The sequence below is a fragment of the Mus caroli genome, unplaced genomic scaffold (genome assembly GCF_978045245.1).
Source record: "Mus caroli unplaced genomic scaffold, Mus_caroli_1 scaffold_18, whole genome shotgun sequence".
NCBI classification, from domain to species: domain Eukaryota; kingdom Metazoa; phylum Chordata; class Mammalia; order Rodentia; family Muridae; genus Mus; species Mus caroli.
In genome coordinates, this window is record NW_028227273.1 from 70,294,541 (window position 1) to 70,315,356 (window position 20,816).

The 20,816-nt window shown below is 48.0% G+C and overlaps 1 protein-coding gene across 3 annotated transcripts; it reads left to right on the plus strand.

Moving 5' to 3' along the window:
• The first annotated feature begins 6,923 nt into the window (after positions 1–6,923).
• Positions 6,924–16,165, plus strand: Flywch2 (FLYWCH family member 2). Of its 3 annotated transcripts, XM_021149857.3 has the most exons (5): positions 6,924–7,006; positions 7,315–7,495; positions 8,288–8,445; positions 13,020–13,448; positions 15,990–16,165. In XM_021149857.3, exons 4-5 carry the CDS (start codon positions 13,127–13,129, stop codon positions 16,085–16,087), a joined length of 420 nt encoding a protein of 139 aa, XP_021005516.1. In that variant the 5' UTR covers positions 6,924–7,006; positions 7,315–7,495; positions 8,288–8,445; positions 13,020–13,126; the 3' UTR covers positions 16,088–16,165. The 3 variants fall into 3 exon arrangements, with proteins under 3 accessions (XP_021005516.1, XP_029326896.1, XP_021005517.1); XM_029471036.2 differs by lacking the exons at positions 6,924–7,006; positions 7,315–7,495; positions 8,288–8,445 and adding an exon at positions 8,466–8,621 and having other exon boundaries at positions 15,996–16,165; XM_021149858.3 differs by lacking the exons at positions 6,924–7,006; positions 7,315–7,495; positions 8,288–8,445 and adding an exon at positions 8,473–8,621.
• Positions 16,166–20,816: the final 4,651 nt, after the last annotated feature.

The following is a 20,816-nucleotide window of genomic DNA, read 5'->3' on the forward strand; positions in this document are numbered from 1 at the left end:
TTGGTTTGGGTTGTTTGTTTGTTTGTTCTTGTTTTTGTGACAGGGTCTTACTGTCTAGTCTAGACTGGCCTCAAACACATAGCAATCCTCCTGCTTCAGCCTACCAAGTACTGGGGTTACAGTGTGTGATACAACACTTTGCTCTATTTTTCATTTCTTAAATCTAAGAGGAGAACTGTTGGCTCACATGATAATTTTTATATTTTTGTGTTTTTTAAAGATTGATTTACTTATTTATTTATATATATGAGTACACTATTGCTCTCTTTAGACACACCAGAAGAGGGCATTGGATCCCATTACAGATGGTTGTGAGCCACCATATTATGGTTGCTGGGAATTGAACCCAGGTCCTCTGGAAGAGCAGTCAGTGGTTTGGTTTTTTTTGTTGTTGTTTGTTTTGTTTTGTTTTTTGTTTTTAAGATTTATTTATTATTATACATAAGTACACTGTAGCTGTCTTCAGATGAGCCAGAAGAGGGCGTCAGATCTCATTAAGGGATTACTGGTGTTTATGAGCCACCATGTGGTTGCTGGGATTTGAACTCAGGACCTTCAGAAAAGCAGTCAGTGCTCTTACCCGCTGAGCCATCTTGCCAGCCCCAGTCAGTGCTCTTAATTAACCATTGAGCCATCTCTCCAGCCCACTATTTTTGTGTTTTTATAATAGAATGGTTCCATAGGTGTAAATGATATAATCCTGCTCTCCTCCCCTCAGGCTGAACATCAGGGCCATATGTACACTGGGCACTTGAGCGCTTTCCTGAGCCACCTCCCCAGCCTATGATCTACCATAACATTTTGTTTTGATTTTAAGATGTCCTTATTTTATATTATGAGTGTCTTTGCCTACATGTATGTCTATTTACCATGGATGTGTCTGGTGCCTTTGGAGGCCAGAAGAAGGCACTGCATCCTAACGTCAGAGAACCAAATGTGGGTGATGGAGGAAACATGGATCCCTCCAGAAGAGCAACAAGTATTCTAAGCTGCTGAGCCATCTCAATCCTACCATAGTTGGTAGTTTTGATTGGCAGTCCCCAAGAACTGAATGAAATCAGCATACAGCATGTGGTGATTGAAGATTTTCTTATCTTTGAAGAAAATCTACTCGAGTCCTTTATCCTTCCTAGGGAGAAGAGTGCTGTAGACCGAGCCCAGGCTTTGTGGATTCCTGTGTTCTACTGACCTACATCCCAGGACATCTCAGCTATTTTTCTTTTCTCTTTCTAAAAAGAAAATGGAGGGACCAGAGGAATCCTGCTTTGTTTCTAAGCCTGATTGTCTGAGTTTGATCCTTAGGACCCCATAGAGGACGGATAGAGAGAGCCAACTCACAGGTTGTCCTCTGACCTCCAGACACGCATTGTAGCACCCCGCCCCGCCCCCATCACGCAAAACACAATAATAACAATAAATAAAATTTGTTTTAAATGTGATATATAACCTTCTCCACAAATATGGTCCTGTCAGTCCTGCTTGGATGGATCATGACATTACAGAGACCAGAAAATAGGCAGCTGTCCCTCACCCTGTGGCTCTGTGGCTCTCAGCTGCCACCATCCACACATCCACACTGGCCCCAAGTGATGATGGCTTTCTCTTCAGCCTCCCTACAGCCTCCAAAATGTGTTTTCAATTTTCATTTGAAAACTTGCATCATGCAGTACAGCAATTTGAGGAGTCTTGCTCAAAATGTCATGTCCACCCAGACATGTAGTCTGACCCGAGATAACAGGCTTTGCAGATATAATTAAGAAAAAAGAATATACGTATATAAACATATATAATTAAGGGTCTTGAGAAGACATCATGAATTTAGGTCAGACCTTAAATCTGTGACTAATGCCTTTACTAAAAGGAGAAGGGGAGGCTGGAGAAACAGCTCAGTCAGTAAAGTGCTTGCTGTGCAAACAGGAAGGCCTGAGTTCCAGCTTCAAAACCAGGTAAAAAGGAAAAAGCCAGACATGACGGCACCCGCTGGTAACTTCAGCAGTTGGAAGGTCAAGACAGTGGGTCTCTAGGGCCTAATAACCATCCAGCCAAGCCTAATCAGTGAACAGAGACAAGGAGGGCAGGCAAGATGGCCCAGTGGGTTGGACATCTGCTAAGAAACCTGGTGGCCTGAGTTCAATTTCAGGGACCCTCGTGGGAAGGGAAGAACTGACTCCCACAAATTGTCCTCTGACCTCCACATGCTTATACATACAAGATACATGTAAATTAAAAAACAGAAAACAAACAGAAAATGGGTGGCACCTGAGGAATGAATGCTATCCAAGGTTGACCTCGGGCGAGTCTCCCCATGTGCTTGCACGTGTATGTGCACACACACCATGGCTCAGTAATGCCTAAGAACAAAACGTGTGAAGGAAGAAGACCTAGTAGCACATACCTGTGTACAGTCAGCCTGCTGGGTTCCACCCTCTCCTCCTTTTCCTTGATTACAGACCCAAGTCACACTACAGCATGTTGGAAGGACAATGCTCAGAGACAGGAAGTATTTCAGGAACTTTCCTGGGGAGACAAAAACAAAGTTTACTTGCCCCAGATAGGCACCAGTGACAGGCCAAAGTAGCAGTTTTACCAAAGTCCAGTGATTTGAACCAGTTTGTTTATTGAGCTTATCCACAGGGTAGGAATGAGTGGGAGCATGGGTGACCCTAAAACAGCTTCATTACAGAAATATCTCACCCCAACCTTGATGCTGCCTTTCCAGCGGCATAGAAGAGGTTCTCCACCACAGTTAACCTCTGCCTTCTACACATCCAGCATTCTCACATACGGAGACCACATGTAGCTGGGGCAGAATTATAAACAGCTGACAGATCCCTGGTGATCTGTCTTGGTGCAAGTCCTTAACCTCAGCAATCAGATACAGAGGCAGGCACATCTCTGTGAGTTCCAGGCCAGCCTGGTCTACAAAGTGAGTTCAAGGACAGCCGGGGTTACACAGAAAAACCCTGTCTCAAAAAGCAACAACAAAAACAGCGGGGTGGTAATGATGCAGCCTTTAATCCAGGCACTTGGGAGTTAGAGGCAGGCAGATCTTTGAGGCCAGCCTGATCTACAGAGTGAGTTCCAGGACAGCCAGGGCCACAGAGTGAAACCCTGTCTTCAAAAGACCACAACAAGCAAGCAAGCAAACAACAATCAAAAACTAGCAGGCAGGAAGGTGCAAGAGGGAAAGGTTCAGATCTGACCTTGAGGATATCTAGGGAACTGTCATAGCCCCTCTGATCAAGATGACAATAGTGGTGGTGCATGCCTTTAGCCCCAACACTTGGGAGTCAGGTGGATCTCTATGAGTTCAAGGCCAGCCTCATCTTCATGGTGAGTTCTAAGCCAGTGAACGCTACATAGTGAGACCAAGTCTCAAAAATCAAACATCCAGGGGCCAGAGGGAAGCATGCCCTGCTCTTTCAGAGGACCAGCGTTTGATTCCCAGTAATAACTTCCTGTAATACTAACCCCTGGGGTATCTAGCTCTTCTGGCCTCTGTGGGCATGTTCATTTGTGCACACCTACAAACCGATAAAAAGGAAATCTTTATAAAAAAAAAAATGATGGCTAGGGCCGTTATGCTCAGAGAACAGTGTTCTGCACTGCAGGAACTGGTAACCTCCTGCTTTGTTCTTGCTCCCCCTAAAGGATGTCACCTGATTCGTGCAGGTCAGGCTGGGCCCTCCACTGGGAGCAGGCTGGTTTCAGAGCACTGGTTTATGGGTCCTGTGGATCCTGAGGTTTAAAACTCAATGTGGCTGCCTTTGGGGGTGGGGATGGCCTCTCAGCAGTACAAGTGAAGGACAAACAGTGCAGACTCCATCCATTCTGACACTTTCTTGAGCCTTGGGGACTAACTCTTGCCATCCCTTTCTGCCCACCAGGAGTAAAGCCATTCCAAGTACCTTGTTAAGTGTGAGCCTGCTCTTCCTCAGTGGATTCACACTGGTGACATTGCAACAACAGGAGGTGAAAATGCCGGAGTCCTGTTCCAGGTAGCTGGCCGACACAATAACAACAGAGAGGTATTTGGCACACCTGGGATTAGTGATGGGAGACCCTGCCTCCCGACGCCTAGCTCCAGGAAGTATCCTATAGTCCTTCCCAGGATATCCAAGCCACCTCTTCTCGAAAATCCTCCCGGCCTAATGGATTCCAGCTGAGAACAGTGTGGCGCGCCACCGCAGCTGCTCCTCCTCCAACGCTTAGCGGAAGCCCAGGGCTCCCGCAGTCGCCTCAGGGACCACGCCGCCGGCCGGAGCTGAATGGCCCTAGGCTCTCAAAGAGTGGACCTGGGCACTCAGAACAAAGGCACATCTGCTCCAGCTGCCTGGGCGCCGCTCTGCGAACGGGAACACCAAGCTGCGGGGTCCGGAGTCCCTCACAGTCGCTTGTTTTGTTTTCTCTTTTTGGTACTGTGTCCAGGCTGCCTTGGTGCTTGCTAGAAATCCAGACTGGCCTCACACTCCTCCTGTCTTTGCCTCCCAATTGTTAGGATTACAGGAGTGAGCCACCATACTAGAATAACACTGTGAGAGGCCAGGCGGCAAAGGAAGAAATAGAAATAAAAATGGGGCAGAGGTGGAGGTGGGGAATAAAATACTGATGCCTTGATTTGTCCACAGAAACATATTGTTAATATTATTGTATTATTTTTACGTTTTGGATTTTGTTTTTAAACAGGGTCTCATGGAGCTAAGGGTGTTAATAAGGGTGTTAATACTGCGATGTGTTGGGTGTTTGTTGGTTTGTTTGTTTTGGACGCAGAATTTCACGCAGTCCAGGCCGGCTTCCTACTTACTAAATAAGTGGAAGTTAGCCTTACCATCCTTAACCTGCTAACCACTGGGATTACAGTACAAACGGCCAATGGAGGTGCCTATTAACATATCAAAGAGGATGCTGTTGGTCAAGCCCCCTGGGCACACTTGCTCGGGTTAGAGTCCCGGCTTCTCAGAGCACTCCCTAACTACTCTACCCTAAACCTCTCCAGCCCCTGAGCCTCACTTCCCTTCTCTTAACCTTCCCCCATCTTCTCATTCCTATAAAGCCCAGACATTTGCCCACAAACTCCCTTGGTCTTCATCCTTTTGGCTTCTTGGTTCTTCTCCCTCACCTTGTCTCCTCTCCCGTTCCTCTCTCTCTCCTCTCAGGCCCAGGTTCAGTCTGGATCTTTCCAGATGCCTCTGGCTGTTCTCTACCTCATATCTACACTAAAACCTCCTCAACCATACCTAGGAGTGGTCTGGTACTTATTTTCGTTCACACCACCATGTCCAGCCTTTTTTTAAAAAACAAAACAAAACAAAACTTTTTATTTTGACACAGCATAACTAGCTGCCTCCTGTTTGACCATGAACTTGTTTGTTTTCGAGACAGGGATTTATTTTATTTAATTAATTAATTAATTAATTAATTTTTCCGAGACAGGGTCTCTCTGTGTATCCCTGGCTGTCCTGGAACTCACTCTGTAGACCAGGCTGGCGTCGAACTCAGAGATCCGCCTGCCTCTGCCTCCAGACCAGAACTCAGAGATCCACCCACCTCTACCTCAGACTCCTGACTGACTAGGAATACAGTCTTGTACAATTCATATAAAAATGTGAGGATTTGTTTTGTTTTTTAGAGGAGGAGGAAGCCATGATGAATCAGAACCATATGAACAGGAGAAACCACAAGTAGCAAGGAGTCTCATGGCGGGATTCAGTTAGGACAGTGTTAGATCTGCCCAGTGTAGGCATGAGGCTTATAATTATACTAACTGGATTGTGTGTGTTTTATATGGGCTTATTGGGGTTGGAAAGTCCAGCAACAGTCTCTATTTGGTGCGCATGGTTGAGATGTAAGCTCTCAGCTTTCTGTTCCTGATGCTGTGTCTGCTGCCACGATTCCCTGTTGCAATGAATCTAAAGTCTTCTCTCCTTCCTCTCTCATTCTCTTCTCCTCTCTTCCTGCCCCCACTCTCAAGCCTCTAGTCCCGCCTTTCCCCTCCACAAGAGATCACCTGAGTAAGTGATCATGGGGGCAACCTCTTTTTTTTTTTTTAAAGATTTATTTATTTAATGTATATGAGTACACTGTAGCTATCTTCAGACACACCAGAAGAGGGCATCAGATCCCATTACAGATGGTTGTGAGCCACCATGTGGTTGCTGGGAATTGAACTCAGGACCTCTGGAGGAGCAGTCAATGTTCTTAACTGCTGAGCCATCTCTCCAGCCCCGGGGTGTGTGTGTGTGGGGGGGGCAACCTCTTTTGAAGAAGCAGAATTAACATCAGAATACAAACAGCACCAGGACAACCTTCAACAAGAGACAGCAAATGGCAATGTCAAAAATCTTAAAAACTCTCCAGCATGTGGGAGGCAGAGGCAGGTGGATTTCTGAGTTTTTGGCCAGCCTGGTCTACAAAGTGAGTTCCAGGACAGCCAGGGCTATACAGAGAAACCCTGTCTCGAAAAAACCAAAAAGAAAAAAAAAAGAAAAAAGTCTTTAAACTCGCTGAGCAGTGTTGGCGCATGCTTTTAATCCCAACACTCAGGAGGCAGAGGCAGGTGAATTTCTTGAGTTCGAAGACAGCCAGAGCTATACAGAGAAACCCTGTCTCAAAACAAAACAAACAAACAAAAAACAACAACAACAAAACAAACAAACAGTCTTTAGCCAGGCAGTGGTGGCGCACACCTTTAATCCCAGCACTCGGGAGGCAGAGGCAGGCAGATTTCTGAGTTCGAGACCAGCCTGGTCTACAGAGTGAGTTCCAGAACAACCAGGGCTACACAGAGAAACCCTGTCTCTAACCCCCCCCCCCAAAGTCTTTAAACTCTCAAAGCCTGCCCCAATATTGGAAAAAGTGTTACATACTTTCTCTAATACTGCCATACTTTCTAACTCTTCCCCAAACCAAACAGCACCGGCAACCGGGAACCAAGTGTTCAAATGCAGGAGCTTGGGGAGGACATTCTCTTTTTGTTGGAAACATCTGACCCAGACCCTAGCCACTGGTAAGAACCGGGATACTGAGGCAGGAGGGCTGTTATGAGTTCAAGAGCTACATAGTGGGATACTATTGAAAAAAATGTACCTAAATATATTTTTCCTCTAATAGCTTCCTAAGTAGTCAAAACTGGCTTTGAACTCTTAGTCCTGGTATCTCTGGAGGTACAGTCATGTGCCACTATGTGTGTTTTAAGTTAAATAATTTTTTAAAAATACATGGTCTTTATTGGTTCCATGTTTTGAAAATAGCCTCCACAATATTTATTTAGTATGTATTTATATTTGTGTTTGGATGTTTTGCTTGGATGGACAGAGACCAGAAGAGGGCGTCTGATCCCCTGGACCTGAAGTTATGCTCCAGGGGATCTGCATCATTTCGAGGGGCCATATAGGTGCTGGAAGAACAGCCAGTGCTCTCAACAGAACAGCCATGATCCATCTCTCCATGTGTGGTCATGTGTTTATGTGTGCAGATCAGAAGACAACTTTGTGAAGTAATTTCTTTCCTTCTACCTTTATGTGGGTCCTAGGGATTAAACTTGGGTAGGCCTGGCTTGGTAGCAAGTGCTGTATAAACTAAGGCTTCTGGTTGAACCCAGCTATCTAAAGGGGAGCCACCTCATTGGACCCCTTGTTTTGTTCTTTGGAGACAGAGGCTTAACATCAGTGATTTATACATGAAGATTATATATAATATAACATACAACTGTATTATACCATATATAATAATATATCTTATTAGAACATAATAATTTTAGAAACAACCAAGACTGTGATTGATTGCAAATGATGTAATTCATGAAGACCCTTGCGTTACTAGAGAATGCCCAGGAAATGACGTTGACTCGAGAGAAAGGATGGGGCCATGGAGGTAAAGGAGCCAGAAAGAAGGGTGGGACCCAAGGACCTGCGGAGCCAGGGCCATGTGGGAGTAAAGGGGGAGAGCCTTTCTGCAGATGGGTGAGGGCCAGCAATCCCAGAATGATAGGATGCACGAGCACGCAAAATACAGAAAGCAGCGCCCTGAGCCATTCCGGTTTCCATCTCCACAGTAGAAGGTTGCGGGGACAAAGTCATTGAATTGAGCCAGGGCTATTTCAGCAGACAGTGACTACAACAATGGGCGAAGGCTGAACAAATGATAAATACTGGACCAATGGGCGAGGGCTGGGCTAATGACAAACTGCTGCGCAGTTAGGAATGTTAGCTTCAATGAAGAACACATTTCCCTTCCCTCGGAGGGACAGACAAAAACCTTTAAATAAGCATTCCAGTTTCCTCCGCAGGGAGTCAAAAACGGGGGAAGTAAGTGGAAAGACGTCAGTAAACCATACCGGGGATCCTAAACCCAGGTGGCTCCATTCCTATTGGCTCCGCCCTCTTCCCGGATAATGGACCCGCCCCTCACGCCTATTCATCGAGCGTTCAACTTGCCACTGCGAAGGTAATATCCGGATAGACGGAATTCGACAAAGGAATGGGGGCCCCCTCATACTGCGCATGCTCGCCCCGTGACCCTAGCTTGAGGTGACGGCGGGAGCCAAGGCGGGGGCCCAAAGCACTGAGGCTGAGGGACCCGCCACGGCTCCGTCGTCCGAGAGGCAGGGTCTGCTGCCGTCGGTGAGGACGGGCCCCCAGCGGGCGGGAGGGTCCTGGCTCCAGAAGCGACTCCCAGCCTAGCGGTCTGGGGATGCGGGACCGGTGCTCGGAAGGGTCCCTGGCTCTGGCCCCCCACCCCCAGATTCTGGCCGCTTTCTTGTCGGCCATCCGCGAGGCTCTTCCTTTCTCCATGCTTTCCTTTCATAAAACCACACTACCCCTGGACACCCCCAATCTGGGACACACAACCCCCAACGCGTCCCTACCCCAGTTCACTCTGCCTAGTACATGTCCATCCTTATCTTCTGCAGTTTTGTTGTGTATGACCTGGGGGTGGGGGTGGGGTCCTTGTCCCAGTGGCAGAATTTGAGGGCTGGGAGCTGGGGAGATGCTCAGGGGACTGAAACATTGGTTAGAGGGAAGCAGGGAGCTGGGGCAAGGGTGGTGGAAGATACCATTCTGAGTCATGGTGATTGGGGAAGGGAGGTACTCTTATGTGGGACCTCCACATTGGGGAACCTTTGCTGTGTTCTGCATATAATACAGTTCTTGACCTTTTGGGAGGGTGACTGCCATTTTCTTATGTCTCCCTGTGGGATGCCTCCCGAACACCTCAGTTTCATACCGTTCCTTGGGAAGTCCAATTACAGTTCTTCAAGACTGTGCAGGACAGTGACTATGGCAGCAGCAGGTGTTAGTAACGTGAGTTAAAAGACCTTACTCTTCATCTGATGCTAGCATCTCCTATTACACAGATGGAACCAGCCCAGAGAGGGTAAGGGCATGTTCCAGTTAGGACATGTTTCATTCTTATCTTTGTGAAGGTAATTCTGTCGATCACCCCAAGATAACAACTGAAGTTCCAAGCCTGCAGAGCTTCATCAGTAAGAGTTTGGACTTTTAACTGTTCTATGGCCACCAAAACAACAATCACCACCCATCTAGTGACACATTATTAAAATGACACATTATTGTCCTATATTTTAGAGGCTAGAAGTCAGATGTGGGTGTTATACAGCAGGCTGAATTGTATTCATTCCTGAGGCTTTAGGAAAGAAACATTTTTTGTTTGTTTGTTTGTTTGTTTTTTGAGACAGGGTTTCTCTGTGTAGCCCTGGCTGTCCTGGAACTCACGCTGTAGACCAGGCTGGCCTCAAACTCAGAAATCCACCTGCCTCTGCCTCCCAAGTGCTGGGATTAAAGACATGCGCCACCACGCCAGGCTTTTTTTTTTTTTTTAATAAATTGTTTTGTGTGTTTGTGGGCCACATGTATGTAGTAGTACCTGTGAAGGTCAGACAGGGCATTGTGTCCTCTGAGGTGGACAGGTGGTTGTGTGAGCTACCTGATGTGGGTGCTGAAAACCAAACTCATGTTTTCTGGAAGAGAGGGAAGCAGCTGACCACTAAGCTATCTATCCAGCCCTGTTTCTTTTGTTTGATTTTTTTTTTTTTTTGAATGAGTGTGTGCATGTGCCCTGTGGCAGTCAGAGAACCACTTGTGGGAATTGGCTCTTTCCTACGATGCAGATCCTGGGATGGAACTCAGGTTTGAGGCTTGGTAGAAAGCATCATTACCTGCTAGGTCATTTCCATAACCCTCATTTTAGAGATAGGTTTTTTTTTTTTTGAGACAGGGTTTCTCTGTATAGTGCTGGCTGTCCTGGCACTCACTGGAGATAGGTTCCTAATGAGTAGGTCTGACTTGAATCCCCAGCCCTCCTACTTCTGGGATTATAGGTGTATGCCACAGCACCTGCCGCTCACAGACATGAAAACGTGTGAATGACTCCTGCTCATTGTATGCTCTTGGGTCTTGAGTTATTTTTGCTTTTCTGGGCATCCTTCGTCATGACCAAGGTCATGAGGGCTGCTTCAGTTTGTAAGGCTGGGAGTGAATGTGGGCAATCTCTCAACTGGGCTACACAACTCTTCACTTTTTTCTTTGCTCTGTGTGTGTGTGATGCAGAGACCAGAGGAGGAAGCAAATATGTGTCTCCCCCACTCCCCCTCCCCCCTATTCTCTTGAGACAGACTGACTCACTTGAACCAGTAGCTCACCATTTTGGCTAAGCAGATTGGTCAGCCAGCAAGCTCCAGGGATCTGAATGTCTCTACTTCCCAGTGCTAGGTTTCAGACATGTGCAGCCAGGCCTGGCTTTTACATAGGTGGTGGGAACTTGGACTCATGTCCTTAGGCCTGTGCAACACATCTTACTCACAAAGCTGTTTGATCCACAGACAGAATGAGTGATGGGATTTTGGGTGTGAGCCACCAAACCTGGCTATGTATGTATGTATGTATGTATGTAAATATGTATGTATTTATTTATTTATAGAGTCTCATGTAACCTAGACTGGTCTTGAACTCCTGATTCTCCTGCCTCAGCCTCATAGTGAGAAGTCTGGTCTTCCACCTTTTTCCTCCAAGTAGTAGACTAATAAAAAAAAAAAAAATTGTTGGGCGTGGTGGCACACGCCTTTAATCCCAGCACTTGGGAGGCAGAGGCAGGCAGATTTCTGAGTTCGAGGCCAGCCTGGTCTACAAAGTGAGTTCCAGGACAGCCAGGGCTACACAGAGAAACCGTGTCTCGAAAAACCAAACCAACCAAACAAACAAATAAAAGATTTATTTATTTTATATATATGAGTACACTGTCACTGTCTTCAGAGACAGCAAAAGAGGGCATGGGATCCCATTACAAATGGTTGTGAGCCACCTTGTGGTTGCTAGGAATTGAACTCAGGACCTCTGGAAGAGCAGTTAGTACTCTTAACCACTGAGCTATCTCTTCAGCCCTCGATTGAATTTTTTTTTATAATGATGATAATGCCTTTATTATTTTTTTTATATGTAAGTACACTGTATCTGTCTTCAGACACTCCAGAAGAGGGCACCATATTCCATTACAGATGGTTGTGAGCCACCATGTGGTTGCTGGGATTTGAACTCAGGACCTCTGGAAGAGCAGTCGGTGCTCTTAACTGCTGAGCCGGATGATAGTAATTCTTGGGAGGGAGGCCATTGGGTTCCAGTAATGAAGGTCAAGATTGAATTCAGATCTCATTCCTGGCTCAGGTTGCTTTGTGGTGGACTTGGGCATGGTGCCTGACCGCTTCCTCATACTGCTTCATCCAAGGGGTTTCTGGGCCGCTCTGTTGTGTGTGTGCATGTGTGGTGTAGTGTGTGTATACATGTGCAGCGCAGTGCAGTGTGTCTTTGCGTTCTCAGGTGTGCTCTCCAGGGCATGTGAGTACCCTCTACCTCCACCTGATCTTCTCTCCCTGAACCTAGAGCTCACTGTTTTGGGTAGACTGTCAGGCAAACTATCCCTTGGGGTCTACCTGACTCTGTTCCCCTCCCCCCAAGTACTCGGGCTCCAGGGGCTGTCACACTGGGCTTTCTATGTGAATGCTGGGTATCCAAACTTGGGTCCTTATGTTTCACATCAAAACACTGCTCACTGAACTATTCACACACACACACACACACACACACACACACACACACACACACACACACACCCGCCACTCTCTGGGCTCCCTATATAGATCAGCCTGGCCTGGAACTCAGATATCTGCCTGCCTCTTTTTCCTAAATGCTGGAATTGAAGCATCTGCCGCTGTACCTGCTCCTGAATTTTAATATGCTCAGTTTTATTAATATTTTTGTTTGTTTTCGTTTTTGGTTTTTCTTTTCTTCTTTTTTTTTTAAAGATTTATTTTATTAATATATGTAAGTACACTGTAGCTGTCTTCAGACACTCCAGAAGAGGGAGTCAGATCTTGTTGCGGATGGTTGTGAGCCACCATGTGGTTGCTGGGATTTGAACTCTGGACCTTTGGAAGAGCAGTCGGGTGCTCTTACCCACTGAGCCATCTCACCAGCCCCGTTTTTGGTTTTTCGAGACAGGGTTTCTCTGTGTAGCCCTGGCTGTCCTGGAACTCACTCTGTAGACCAGGCTGGCCTTGAACTCAGAATTCCACCTGCCTCTGCCTCCCGAGTGCTGGGATCAAAGGCATGCACCACCACCGCCCTGCGATTTGTATTAATCTTATTTACTTGTTGCTTAACTTTTTTTTTTTTTTTTGAAGTTCTGGAGATCTAACAGAACCTTGTCACATGCTACACTCGGGCACTACCTCAGAGCTGCCCCAAGCCCAGCTTGGATATTTTATTTTTCTGACATTTAGTGGTGTGCAAGAGCCATTTTGAGTAATGGACTAAAGGGTAAATTACCTTGTGAATAAGTAGATGTGTAACATGTTGCCATGGGGGCAGGGGAATGAGTTCATGAACATACAAGACAGTAAACTGGTAAAGAGTAAATCACTCATTCCAACTCGCCCCCTAAGCGACAGCCCAGATCCATTTGGCAGCTCCCCATCCTCCTCTACTGACTGCTTTGCCTCCCCCCAGGACAGAGCCTCTGGACTCCCAGGTTCCTGGCCAGGGAGGAGGAGGAAAAGGTGAGACCTTTCTGCCAGGGCTGGGCGTGGCCTGAGGGCTAGGCTGTTGGTCCTGGGATGCCTCAGCCCAAACCCAGTGAGCAGGAGGGTGAGAGCATGAAGGCCAGCCAGGAACCAGCTCCCCAGCCTGGCACAGATGTGGTCCCAGCAGCCCCCAGGAAGCCCAGAAAGTTCTCCAAACTGGTCCTGCTGACAGCCTCCAAAGACAGCGCCAAAGTGGCTGGGGCCAAGCGCAAAGGAGTGCACTGCATCATGTCCCTGGGAGTGCCAGGCCCAGCCACCTTGGCTAAGGCCCTCCTCAAGACTCATCCTGAGGCTCAGCGGGCCATTGAAGCGACTCCCCTGGAGCCCGAGCAGAAACGCAGCAAGCAGAACCTGGGTGAGGCTCTCGTAGCTTGCACTGTCCCCTCAAAGATACCCGGGTCCCTTCCAGCGCTGCCACAGGCACCTGGCTCCGGGCCTGAGTCCCTGCTGCTCTCTTTGCTTTCGTGATCCCTGCTCCTCTATGTCTCTGAGCACAGGTGGGAAGTGGAGGGCACAGCGAACAGGTGCGGGCTGGGTATTCCTTGGCGAGCCTGGGGTCCTGGCTTAGCCCCTTCTAGGCTTGCCAAGTTCATAGAATCCCCTTTGCATGGAGTGCTTCCCTTGCTCCATCACAGCAGTGTCAGAGGTTGAAGAGGGCCTGCACTGCATGCTGGAGGCTGTTGACCACTCTCAAGGTCCTGGCTACATGTGGGTGTTCCCTAAGGCCAGAGGCCCACCACCCACATGTTCCACAAGCATTTCATAGCCAGTAACAAAAAGTGCCTGCATTTCTTCAGTCAGTTTACTCACATTTGTAGACTTGCATCTGTGTGCTCATAAGGCACGGGGACTCGGGGATTCAAGGCCAATAGGAGCTGTAGGGACCCCTCCCCCACCCTCTCCTACACTAAAGCCTCCACAAAGGACAGAACAGAGCTCCAGAGAACTGTCAGGAGGCAGCAAAGGAGTAATCTTCAAAGTTGCAGGTCGATGAGGACGTGGGCTTACTGGGAAAACTCAGCACCCTCCCCCCTTGCTTTACAGTGGCTTGATGCGGGGAGGGGACGGGAAGGACAGCTTTAGCCTCACTCCTTACTGGCCACTCTACTGTGACTGTGGCACTTCCTCTGATGTGACTGGGTGGTGAAAACAAACTGTCCCTTTCTCTATACCCAGCTCAGGCAGCCCCATGTCCGTCCCTGTGGTCTCAGGTCTCCCTGGGAGGAGTGAGGTGGCAGGTAGCAGATGGGTTGGCTAGGGACAAGCACCAGAGGCTGGCAGGCATCCTCTGAGAGTTCAAGGGAGTGGGGAAAAACAGCAAGTGGCCAAGCTTGGAGTACTCAGTCGGGACATTTGTGGGTGGGGCTGAGGTGATGGCCACAGGACATACTTATACACAGAAGTGCCAGCACACATAGTCCCCAAAGTCACTAGAGCTAGAAGGAGAGTCCTAGGCCCACAGCACCTGGAGGCCCAGGGAGGGCACAAGACACCTCCCTGGGTGAAGCTGGAGGTTCCCTAACCTGTGTGTCTTTGTGTGCACGCACACACATGTTGTATCCATTCCTGTGTGTGTTCTCTGTGTGGCTGTTGTCCATGTGAACATTTCTGTCATTATCTCTCTTGTCCATTCATATTACTTTTACCTTTAAGGGTGGCTGGGGGGTCAATCTTTAGCAGTTTCCCTTTCCCCCTAGGCTTGGGGTAGGAGATACTGTAACTTGAATACATCTTTAGGGTTACTCAGTGTCGTCAGGTAAATGAACTGATCTCTTCCCAACAGAAGCAGCACCTGTCAGACCCTGAGATGCTGGGGATGAGAAAAGCTGTAGTCCCAGGCTTCCATGTTCTGCCTTTACACAAGAGGTCCCTGGGGATCAGCCATGCACCCAACCATCAAGGGGAAGGAGGGGGAGCCCTGTGCTACCTACCATCAGTCAGATGGGCTTCAAGGGATCCTGCAGCAGTGGGAGAAACTTAATGGGATGGCCTGAGGTCATAGAGTTTCATGGTCACACTGCCCATCCCCACATTAGGGGCTAAAATCTCAGGCAAGCCAAGATGGAGTGCCCATTGCTACAAGCCTGGAGTTCTTTGGGGACCATAAGGACCCTCAACCTCCTACCCACAGCATGAGCAGTATGGAGGAGTCCAGAAAGACCTTGGTAAGCTAGCTCTTTGTGAGTGCTTCCACTAGTCAATCCTCTCTGGGTGCATTCCTGTCTGCCCACCTGGTTCTCAGCAGCACAGGGGTAGAGGAAGGGGGCTTGAAGCCCCATAGGAGGCTGATCTTAGTGTCACCAACCTGAGACCACCTGCACAGAAGGAGAGGGATGGACTCTGGCTGGGAAACCGATCTTCCCACAAGAATTGGGTATAGAGACATCATGTGGGGCTCTTCCAACCATGGGAGACCTTGTCTTGCTTCTTGTGTAACTTCAGGCTCCGCAGTGCGGTGGCTTCTATGAGAACTGGAACAAAACTCACTTGTCCAGATGACACGCAAAGGAGGGATGGCACCCCTTCAGGGCTGTGCAGGGCACGTGTTCTTGATCAGTGGACAGCCTGCTGTCCTGTTGCTATGAGCAAGCAGACCTCCCTGTCTCTGCCCCAACTCTGGCCACGGTAGTGGCTATTCAGTCACTTCCTGCTCAGCTGTTTCCTAGAAATGACAAAAAAGGTTTGTGACCCTGAACTTGTGACTTTTTGGGAACAGTGTCCTCATTGTGGCAATTCTCTAAGTCAGTTAACAAACACTTCTGGCCCTTTACTGACCCCTAAGAAGCTAGGGTGAGAGTGGCCCTCAGCTTACAGAAGAAGAGTGGGAGCCCAGGGCCAGCCTTTGCCAGCCCTCTTTTGTTCTGTTACCAAGCTGACCTGTCTTTCTTTCTTCCAGATACAGATGGTCCAGAAGACAATGGAGGGTCAGGGGTGTCTTCTTCAAGTTCAGAGGAGACCACTGTGCTCCCCAAGGCCCCCAGCACTTCCCCATAACCTTGGCAACTGCTGTTGCATAAACTACTTTTATAAGTAAGAAACAAAGAGAGAAAATAAAAGAAGCTGTGTGCTATTTCCCACCATGGGTAGTTTTTGTTGTTGTTGGTTTTTTTTTTTTTTCCAGATAGGATTAAGAAATCCCTCTGACTGCCGGGCGTGGTAGCGCACGCCTTTAATCCCAGCACTCGGGAGGCAGAGGCAGGCGGATTTCTGAGTTCGAGGCCAGCCTGGTCTACAGAGTGAGTTCCAGGACAGCCAGAGAAACCCTGTCTCGAACCCCCCCCCCAAAAAAAAATCCCTCTGTAGACCATGTAGGCCTCGAACTCAGATCTGCCTGCCTCTGCCTTCCAAGTTCAAGGACCACCACTGCTTGGCTGAGGTAGGTGTAAAACAGAACTTTGGGTCCTTTCTGACTTCTCTTCCTATCCCAAACTTGCCTGGCCTGAGCCATTAGACCTGGGGCAGTCTCTCTTGAGGCCTCCAACTCCTAGCCTCATGGTTGGGCTCCCTTGGCCTAGAAAATGGACTCTTGGCATAACTCCAAGTGGTTCCCTAGTCTTTGTCTTTGTGCTGCTGGAAGCCTGAAATGGGGCACCAAGAACTCCTCCTCTGGACCCAAGACAACCCAGTCTCCTGTCTGACTCTTCCCTCTACAAGTGGCCTCAGATTCCCTCCATCCTAATGCACCACGGTTACCATGAGCTACTGTCCTTCCTGACCTAAGGCTGCCCTCTAGAAGACCCTCATGTTGGCGGCTCCCAGGCACAGAGCCCCCGCCTCCTCCCAACCGAGGAAGGATGAGCTGCACCTGACTTGTCAAGGATCTGCACGGAATCCTCACAAGAGTGCAAGGTAACCCAAGAGATCACACACACACACACACACACACACACACACACACGGCCTGGAGAGAAAGGGAAGCAGAGATGCCTTCCAATCCCCAAGTTGGGAACTCTCAGAGATTCAAAGGCCAAGGCTTTGGCCTCCAGCTCTTTCACTTACAGTTCTTACTCTTTGAAAACCACTCTGGATCTGAGAAACATTATCTTTTTCAATGGAGGATGTAGAGGCCCTATGATCCAAACATGTCTTCAGAACTGACTGCCTCAGAAACTCTTCTCTCCTGCCATTCTGCTGTATTGCTTTTACAGGGCTGTGGGTTTTTGTTTTTGTTTTTTGTTTTAATTTAAAAAATCCTCTATTAATTTTGCCTGTATGTCTGTCTGTGTAGTATGTGCGTGCAGAACCTTTGGAGGTTAGAGGGTGTTCAGGTTTCCAGAAAGCACAGTCACAGGAGATTATGAGCCACGTGTGGTTGCTGGGAATTGAACCTGGGTCCTCTGGAAGAGCAGCAGTGCTCTTAACCACGGAGTGGCTGGTTACTCCACCCCCATGAGGGCTATTGTTTGTAATATTGCTGTTCTGCTCCAATCCTGGAAGCTAGCTCTTTTGTCCTAATGCTCCTTTTTAAACAGAGTCCACTTTGGTTTCTCTTTTGCTGTGTGCTTTTGGTTGTCTGGTTTTGTCGATGGTAAGTGGACCTGGGCAGGGTGTGGAAGTTATTCCTCTATCCCAGCATTTAGGAGATTGAGGTAATGGGACAGGACCTGAGGTTAGGGAGCTTGCTCCGTCGGCAAATGTTTCTGCTGCTCAATTGTGAGGACTGATTTCTAGCATCCACACTTAAAAAAAAAAAAGCACAGAGTGGATGCTCGAAGCCAACCATTGGACTGTGAGCACAGAGTCCCCATTGGAGGAGGTAGATAAAGGACTGAAGGAGCTGAAGGAGTTTGTAACCCCACAGGAAGAAGAACAACCAGACACCCCCCCCCCCCCAGCTCCCAGGGACTAAACCACCAAGGAGCACACATGGAGCCTCCCATGGCTCCAGTGGGAGGAGAGGCCCTTGGTTCTGAAGGCTCGATGCCCCAGTGTAGAGGAATTCGAGGGAAGGGAGGTGGAAGTGGGTGAGTGAGTGGGTGAGGGAACACTCTCATAGAAGCAGGGGGAGAGGGTATGGGATAGGGGGTTGGGAGCAGGGAAAGGGGATAACAGTTGAAATGTAAATTAAAAAATTACCAATTAAAAAAAGATAGAAATTTTAGGGCTGGAGAGACTGCTCTTCCAGAGGTCCTAAATTCAATTCCCTGCAACCACATGGTGACTCACAACCATCTGTAATGGAGTCTGGTGCACTCTAATGGTGTGTGTCTGAAGACAGCTACAGTGTACTCATATAAAAATAAAAATAAATCTTAAAAAAAACAAAAAAAGGAAACAAAACAAAACATGATGCTGTGGTGCGGCCCTATAACCCCAGGGCTCTATAGGTAGAAAGATCTCTGCAGCATGTTGGCAGTCGGTCTAGCCAAATCGACAAGCTTCAGGCAGTAAGAGACCGAGGTGCAAAAAATAAGAGGGAACGCAATTGAGGAAGGCACCCAATTTTGACTTCTGGCCTCCACACACAGGGACACACCCACAGGGACACACACACACACCCACACACACCCACACACACCCACACACACCCACACACCCCCCCCCACACACACACACGCTTGAGGGCAGAGTTGAGAGAATGACTAGAGAGAAGCAAGGGAGAAGAGGGGCCCAACGGGAAAAAGGCTACCCTAACCTTTGTGTGCAAATTCCAGCCTATGTATCTAGCCTATGGGCTACAGTGGCCCGTTCTATCCAGTACTCCTAGATCTTCACCGCAGGGACTCTGTCTCACAGTTGTTTTGGTGACTACATAGATGGGGGTGCGCTCGCGCCGGTCCAGCAGCTCTAAAGAGCTCGGGTTGTTAGCGCCTCCTGGAGGGCGGCCCTGGATTACCACTCTCAGTTCTGCAGTGGCAGAGCAAGGGCTGGATCCTTAAGGGCACGTGGCTTCTTGCATGTATAGTGTATTAGATTTATTGCCCCCACTTCCTGCCCCATTCCCACACTACATAAACTAACACTTCCAGGGAAGGAATCTCTGTCTATTTGGGCTTCTGAATTTCTCAGTGTGAAGACCATAAGGAGCAAACAGTGCATGGGAAGGAGAGCTGAGAGCCCAGATTTGAGATTATCCTATTGCAGAGGGCCTATAGTTCTGCTCATGTACAGAATAGATGTGTGGATAACAGTAGACCTGTGGGTGCGGGGTGTTGCATGAAGCTGGTGTTGTGTTAACTCTGAGGTGAAGGGACAGCAAGGCAAACGTGGAAGCCTGCTAGTCCCAGGACGCTTCAGCTATGTTAAAAGCAAGAAAGAGGTTCAAGGCAGAGCAAGCGTCCTCCCTGGGGGAGAAATCCTCCTGCTCTGCCTCCCATTTAGTGGGATTACAGGTGAGCCATCACCATCCCTGTTCTTAAACTTCGGCTTTCAAAACAGGGCTCCCTGTGTCCTCGAACTCCTGATTACTCTTCCCTTACCTCCCAAGTAGCTAGGAGTCCAAATGTGGACCATCATACCAGGCCAAACTGGCATTATTCTGTGTTTGCGGTTGTCTCAAAATCCTCAAGGGATGGGATTGCAGATGTGGCCACCACACTCAATTTTGTTTGTTTTCAAAGATCTGTCTGCCTGTCTATTTATTTACTTATTTGTTAGTTATTTGAGACAGGTTATCTCACATGTATGAACATCTGCCTGCATGTATGTGTCTATAACATGTACATGCCTGATTTTAGAGGAGGCCAAAGAGGGTGTCAGATTTCCTAACTGAATTTTGTCCTCTGTAAGAGCTGTTTATGTGCTGAGAATCGCTAAGGTAGTGGTTCTCAACCTGTGCGTCACAACCTCCCTGACAAACCTCTATCTCCAAAAACATTTACATTATGGTTCATAACTAGCAATATTACAGTTAGGAAGTAGCAACAAAAATAATCGTATGGTTGGGGGTCACCGCGGTATGAGGAACTGTATTAAGGGGTCACCGCTTTAGGAAGGTTGAGAGCCACTACCTAACAGAGTTTCTTTTCAAAACGGTTTGTTTTTGGAGACAGTCTATGAAGAATCAGCTTCCAGGACTCTCTGTGTAGCCCAGGATGGCCTCATTCTCCTGCCTCTGTCTCCACAGTTCTGAGTTTACAGGCTTGCCCCTCCACACAAGGCTTCCCATTTTCTCTCTGTTTTTTTAACTTTTAGATTTCTGAAACCAAAACCAAAACCCTTACCTTTCTCTTCTACTTACTTATTCACCTATATTATTGTTTTTAAAACCCAGGGTCTCATGTAGCTCCGGCTTGCCTTACATTCACTATGTTGCTGATGATAGACTTGAATTCCTGATTCTCTTGCTTCTGTTTCATTTGTGCCACACACATTCAGCTCCTGGATTCTTATTTAAATATGCGATCTGTTATTGTCACTATTTCAAATCTCAGATAGTCCTGGATTGGGAGTGGGGGGTATCTAAGGGTTTCAACGTGCTACATAAGAATGTTCTTTGGAACTGGCTCAGTTATGAAGACCATTGGGCTGCTTCCAAAGGACCCAGCCTTGATATCCAGCACCCACATGGTGGTTCACAACTCTGGACAACTCCAGGAGATCCTATGCCCTCTTCTGGCCTCCACAGGCACCAGAAATGCACATGGTGCACAGATACACATGCAGACAGAACATCCAGTTCCAGGACAGCCAGGGCTACACAGAGAAACCCTGTCTCAAAAAACAAACAAACAAACAAACAAAAAAACCCACCAAAAATTTATTTAAATAAAAAAAGAACATA

Bases quoted from the DNA above. Each gene is read 5' to 3' on its own strand.
- Flywch2 (XM_021149857.3), top strand. From the start codon at position 13,127: ATGCCTCAGCCCAAACCCAGTGAGCAGGAGGGTGAGAGCATGAAGGCC. The intron at 13,449-15,989 runs GTGAGGCTCTCG...TCTTTCTTCCAG, and splicing joins ACGCAGCAAGCAGAACCTGG to ATACAGATGGTCCAGAAGAC.